At 44.7% G+C, this 6,746-nt stretch overlaps 1 protein-coding gene across 1 annotated transcript in view; it reads right to left on the bottom strand.

Moving 5' to 3' along the window:
• Positions 1 to 1,105: 1,105 nt before the first annotated feature.
• The window catches only part of EIF2S2 (eukaryotic translation initiation factor 2 subunit beta), a 29,092-nt gene continuing 23,451 nt past the window's right edge, over positions 1,106 to 6,746 (bottom strand). Inside the window, exons 8-9 of the mRNA XM_068262418.1 lie at positions 4,368 to 4,453; positions 1,106 to 1,605 (exon numbers count right to left, since the gene is read on the bottom strand). Coding sequence (XP_068118519.1) covers positions 1,430 to 1,605; positions 4,368 to 4,453 — 262 coding nt within the window. The 3' untranslated portion in view covers positions 1,106 to 1,429. The remainder of the gene's footprint in view (positions 1,606 to 4,367; positions 4,454 to 6,746) is intronic.

Below are 6,746 nucleotides of genomic sequence, written 5' to 3'. Positions count from 1 at the left end.
CTGCAAACTGCTGGCTCTGGATAAATGTATATCTGTATCACAAGTCATGAAACAGCAGGAAATGACATCACAGGTAATTTGCTAGCAATGTTCTTTGTAGAGTGAATATACCACAAGGGACGGGAGGATTGGTATTCTAATCACTATTAAGCTAGTGGAGCACACGATATGAAAAACGAGAGATTACTGAACTTTCTTTCTCCTGCGACACAAGCAGGATGCAAGCGTTAATCTGCCAATCACACAAAACAAAAAAGCAGACCATGTATGTACAGTACACCTCCCTTTGTAGCAGTCGGAGCCAGGCGCATGCATAGTCCACCCTGTGCATGTATTGTGCTAACACGCAGCTGCCATGGCCAAGAGCATCCTGGGTATGGCACAGTTTGGAAAGATTCAGAACTGCGCATGCCCAGGACGCTCCCAGCAGCTACACAGCTGTAAGGTGTACAGAGAAGGTGTATAATGTACTGTGCACGCACCCTGGAGATCTAACTGGAGCTCTGAACAGGGCATACAGCAGCAAGATAGAGGGGAGAGGGGATATAATAAGGAACCTGGAGAACATATAGATCACAGTGACAAGTATGCTTAATCAAACAACTTGAAGAACTTTTGTCAAGTAAAAGATGTGCAAACGACAAGGCGTTATCACTGATAAGAGACGACCAACGACTGATAAGATGCAAAAAAAAATTACACATGCCTGGGGCTTCCTTCAGGCCCCTTCACACTGATCGCTCCCTTGCTGTCTTCCACCGCCTCCTGGATCGAATGGAATTTGCCCCGCAAAGTCCTCCATTTGGCGCAGGCCGCCCACGCTTCCCAGTCGCACTCCCGTAACCAAGAGCGTTCTGCACCGTACTACTGTGCCGGAGCAGAACACTCACGGCTGGCCATGGGCAGTACGCCCCAAACCGGAGGACTTTGAGGGCCCAATTCCGGATGAACCAGGAGACTGAGGAGGACGGCAAGGGAGCTGGAGGAAGCCCCAGGATGTACATTTTTTTTACATTTCTCGTCTCAGGTTTACTTTAAGGGAACATTTAGTCGTCATACAGGAAGCATTTATCAGTAGCGTATAAAATAAAAGGCACATCATCTGTGAATGTTATAATAACTTTAATGTACTTTGCATTTTACACAAGTCTGGTTAAAAATGCATATTCCCCCCTTTTCCTCAATACAGCTGGTAAAATGTTTTCGGTGAGCGGTGACTTCGTCCAATTATCAGCCTCACTTTGGATATTTAGCAAAAGTTCCTTCTGCGCAAGACAAAGAAAAAAAAAAAAAAAGAAAGTAAAGAAAACAAAGCCAAGCTTTCCTGCCCAGTCTCACGGCATTGGTTACAATATAAAGGCCAGGAATCCCTGAGTGGCGGGCCTGGCCACGCAGAGTATCCACAATCTGTGTTGGTAAAATCCGCCTGCTAATTGGCTTTGGCACGGAGTTGTGCTCTCTTGCCCGTGACTGCCTGGAATCCGGTTTTGATGCTAGCCACAGAACAGCGAGAATGGCAGGTTTCGCACTGCAGGAAGTATAGCCGGGTGTCTTTCTGAAGGATGGTGTCTGGCGACCGGCATGTGTGACAGGTGACGTATTCCTCTGCAAGACAAAACCACAGAAATGAGAGGATGGGCATATTCAGCAGTAATGCATCATGGGTGATCTTTCTTGCTCACACAGCGCAATAACTGAAAATACCTTTTGTTTTAACGTGAACCTGAAGTGACATGAGAAACAAACACATAGGATACTAGCCCTACTAAGAAATTATAATATAAAGTCCCTTTCTATTTTCTAGTACAGCAAGAGTTAAAATACTTGAGTTATCTATGCAACAGAGCTTCTCGGAGCTTGTCTAGTCAAAGTCCGTCCCATTTTCTGAACAGCCAAGAAACAGCGAGAGAGAGAGCTTGAGATAAGTTTTACTACAAGAAAGTTCAAAGTGACATCACTTTTGCTTATCTTACAGTGTGTGGGTTCTAAACTGCAACTGTGACAGTCTCATGCAATATCATAAATAAACTTATAGAACTGACAATAAAAATATGAGACTCTTTCCTTTGCTACTAATGTTATATTTGTTATCTGTACTAAACAATTCATTATCTCATAAGTTTTCACTTCAGGTTCACGTTAAGACGGCAACATTAAGCATAGTTTGTTTGTTTTTTTTGTTTTTTAAATAGATGTCTTTTTGGTCTCTAATCCCTTATGCTGGGGTACACACGTTGTGATTTTTCGCATGATTCACCAGATCGATTCGATTATTTCTAACATGTTTGATCGGGTTTCGATGGATACAGTCGTCGATTTTGCATATTAAGTATGCAAAATAGACGGCTGTATCTCCATCGAAACCCGATCAAACGTGTTGGAAATAATAAAATCAATCGCGCGGGAAATCGCAACATGTGTACCCAGCATTTGAGAGACCAAGAATCTGGGTCCCCATGACCCTGCACGATATTATGTATACTTTTTTTATGTAGAAGAAGTGTCCTGTTTTCTTTTGCTGTCAAAGCTGTAGTACCCCAAATCAGCCACAGGGTGGCAGCTGTGAACTGGAAAATATTTTTCTTTGAAACTGGTCCCCTTGTGTCAGTGCATTAAGGACCCGCTTCGTCTAGTGCAGAAACCGGGCCGAATCCGTAGTAGCCTCGCGGGGAACCGCTGCCATAGGAAACAATGGCGTTTCCGTGCAGGAGGCTGCGAATCCCATAGCCGTGCATGGCGCGGCTCTGGGATTCATCAGCTTTCCCGCTGACCAGGAAGTGCCACCTCGTGTCTCGCAGCCGCACGCGGTGTCTAGTGGTAACGTCCCTTACAGAAGGCTAATCTAGCTACCAGTTCTCTGGATTACATATTGATATTTCTGAGAGGTGCAATGTTTTCCCTTGTGCCAAGAGCAAATTTCAGACAGACAGCAGTGACCTCAAACATGTAAAGGATAAGCAAATGTATGAACTGATCGCTCCCAAATGCCCCTTGTATCAATAGTAACAATGAAATTAGAATCCATTACTGATCTTACCTCTATGATGGAAGCATTTCCTATTGCCTGTAATTTGTATGTTCCTCCCCTTTGGTTGCATTCAGTGATGTGAATTATGCAGAGCTGCTGTGTACCGTGTACAGCGCTGCGATCTACAGCAGCACTGTGCTGGGGACAGCCATGTGACACCACTGTCCCCTCCAGAGTATCGGCGGTGCTCTGCTGTCTTAGGCTGAAGCCTATGACAGCCGATCACAGTGATTGGCTGGCGGGAGGGACCGGGATTGAATAAAATAAAAAAAAAGTGTAAAAAAAAAAAAACACCGGGGGAGCGATCAGACCCCACCAACAGAGTGCTCTGTTGGTGGGGAGAAAAAGGAGGAAATCACTTGTGTGCTGTATTGTGTGGCCATGCAGCTTGGCCTTAAGGCTGCAGTGGCCCATTTTACAAAAAATGGCCTGGTCTGTGGAGTCCTGAAGAGATTTAAGAGAAACTGTAAGGTGGAAATTAACTCCCCACCAGTGTAAAGCTGATGACAGATTTGTCAGAGAAAACCCAGTTCTCAATGGTGGGAAAGTCCTGCAGCCAATGGAAAGCCATCTGGAAAGGTGAAATCCCTCCCACTCAGTGACGTTGGTCCTAGGACTAGTTGAAATTTAGCCTTGGATGCACAGCCTTGTGGGTAATTATATCACATACAGTTACATCCTGATTTGCATAATGCTATTAAAGAGAGCCTGACGCAAATAAAAAGAAAAAACAGATACTTACCTAAGGAGAGGGAAGGCTCTGGATCTTTCCTGTTCCTCCTACGATGCCAGTGATGGATCCCCACCTCATTAGCAGTCTCTGACAGACTGCTTACTTCCGCCGCAGTGGGAGGCTTTTGCAATATTCAAAAGCCTGAGTGCTCCTGAAGACGGCCGATCCGTACTGCGCATGCACGAGAATGCGTAGTACAGATCGGCCGTGTTCAGGAGCACTCAGGCTTCTGAAGATTGCAGAATTTGCAGATTGTCTTCGACCGGCCGGAGACTTCTAACGGGGGGTCCAACGCTGGCACCGTAGGAAGGGGAAGGCACTATAGGACCCAAAGCCTTCCCTCTCCTTTGGGGAGTATCTGTTTTTTGTTTTCAAATTAGCGCCAGGCTCTCTTTAAAGGCCGGTATCTCAACACTCCAAATTGAGGCTAGGGAGGGGACCCTTCAAACTACCCAAGTGTCAAACCGCAGCACCCAGCAGCATAAGACTGCTTCGATATTCCCCATCTGGGGAACTAGCGGGACTGGGGGCTGCAACTTGGCACAGAAGACATCCAACATGCGGCACAATCACAGCACAAGAAGAGTAAAGTATAAACACACTTACTGATATATCTTCGCAAGACATTCTCTATCTGTTTCTGTTGGAATCGGCCTTTGATGACCAGCTGGTTGTTACCATCTATGGAGCCACTGTGATAATAGAAAATGAAGCAGCAGGTCAGAACCCAGCGGGAGGTAATCATACACACTGCAGTACTTTATATCTTATGAGAGCCGCTGGGATGTAACCAGAAGGGCAGCTCGGGATAAAAGTCAACAACATACCGTACCAGACACACTATCTGCCTTCAATTAGCACAATAACGGACATGAGCTCTACATACACACTTTATTTTCAGCCAAAAGTGTCATTCCTGATGGTTTTGGCTGAAAATCTTAAGTGTGTACAGTACTGTGCAGAATAGATAGGGGTGACATGACAGCAATAAACAATGTTACACAGGGACCTTATAGTATTCAACAATGGTACAAAAAATAAGTTGTAACAATGTAGGGATAAATATAGCAGAGAAGTCGCTGAGCCCATATGGTGGCAGAGAAAAGCACACTGGGAGGAGGGCCCTGCCAAACAGGCTCACAATCTAAAGGGTTGGGGTAGATGGACATATAATGGAGGGTGGGGTGTGTCAGCCACTGACAAATACTTCTGGGTAAGTGGCGTAAGACAAACTAATAGCACGTTAACACGTTTTGCAGGTGTGATCGCTAAATCCAGAGGATCAAAGAGGATAACATGCCTTTAGCAGTCTGATTGAGGAATACTCACATTTTCTGTAAGTCATAAGAACAGCCACAGGGAAACGATAGCTACAGGAGAAACTAAGCACTACCCACCACATGCAATCCTTAGGGCTGATTCACACTCTGGTGCTTCTGCAGAGCTTTTCAGCACTTAGCTGACCACCGGCAATCAGCAAAGCGATGTGACTAATGTATCCTTATGGGATCATTCTCACTGCAGCGTTGCAATCTGCATAAATCGCAAATGCACTGCATGCAACATTTTGGGGGTGATGGCGATGTGATTCTCGTTCCCTTCAATGGGAACTGCAAAGCGCAATCACAGAAAAATAATTTCCCATCGCAAAATCACAATAGCTAGCCAATCACAGTTTGAGTTTTGAGCCTGAGCCAGTCCTCACTCCCCTTCCACAGGGTGGATTGGTAGAACTACTTCTCCCAGTTCCAGTTGGGTGTGTTCCACACATATGCTGCCTCACTGTATCAGTGGGGAATGGAACCCACAACAGGCAGTAAAGGACACTGCGGTGAACAGAGGAAAATCCCAGCCTTATAACAGCACGCTCTACTATGCCAGCTGTGATCAGTGACCCAAGCATAAACCGTATGCAATTTGCCTTCATATTGTTGCTTTATATTGTTCATGTTTACAGCAATGTCTCTTCATGTCACATGTGGCTTAAAACACCAAATTTCTACTGGTGCTACTGGTTCCCCATAGGTGTTGCTAAGACCCAATAAAGAATTCACAAGTGTGAACTCGAAGCCGTCTTTCCTGTCTTACTCCTGTGTGCTGTCGCAAGCGTGAGTAGTCTTGCCCCACCTTGTGGTAGATTAGTAGAATGCGCACTCTTTGGCTCCTTTTCCACTAGCAATCGCTAGCGTTCACGCTAAACGCTAGCGATTGCGATTCAGCAAAAGTACAACATTTTGCGGTGATTTGCTGATGTTTGCGATTGCGATTTTGCTATGCTATGCACTGCATAGCAAAATCGTGGCAATAATCGTTCCGCCGCGCAATCGAGATTAGGTAAAAAATGAATCGCGGTAGTAGAAATGACCTACCGTGATTCCTATGTTAAAAGCAAACGTAGAGATTTGGAAAAATCACTAGCGGTGTGCGATTTTGCGATTCAGCAATCGCAAACGCTATAGTGGAAAAGGGCCCTTACTTTGTGTCTATAGCATACATGGAAAACTCTGGCCGTGGGCCAAATCTGGCACTCAGAGCCATTCAATTTGGCCTTCAAGTGGTTTCCCCACTTTGCATTACAGGATCTTCTCAAAAAAATTAGCATATTGTGATAAAGTTCATTATTTTCTGTAATGTACTGATAAACATTAGACTTCCATATATTTTAGATTAATTACACACAACTGAAGTAGTTCAAGCCTTTTATTGTTTTAATATTGATGATTTTGGCATACAGCTCATGAAAACCCAAAATTCCTATCTCAAAAAATTAGCATATTTCATCCGACCAATAAAAGAAAAGTGTTTTTAAAACAAAAAAAGTCAACCTTCAAATAATTATGTTCAGTTATGCACTCAATACTTGGTCAGGAATCCTTTTGTAGAAATGACTGCTTCAATGCTGCGTGGCATGGAGGCAATCAGCCTGTGGCACTGCTCAGGTGTTATGGAGGCCCAGGATGCTTCGATAGCGGCCTTAAAGGGGAA

The sequence above is a fragment of the Hyperolius riggenbachi genome, chromosome 12, assembly GCF_040937935.1.
Source record: "Hyperolius riggenbachi isolate aHypRig1 chromosome 12, aHypRig1.pri, whole genome shotgun sequence".
Lineage (NCBI taxonomy): Eukaryota > Metazoa > Chordata > Amphibia > Anura > Hyperoliidae > Hyperolius > Hyperolius riggenbachi.
The sequence above is the reverse complement of the archived record's forward strand: the minus strand, read 5'-3'. Positions and strand labels throughout refer to the sequence as shown.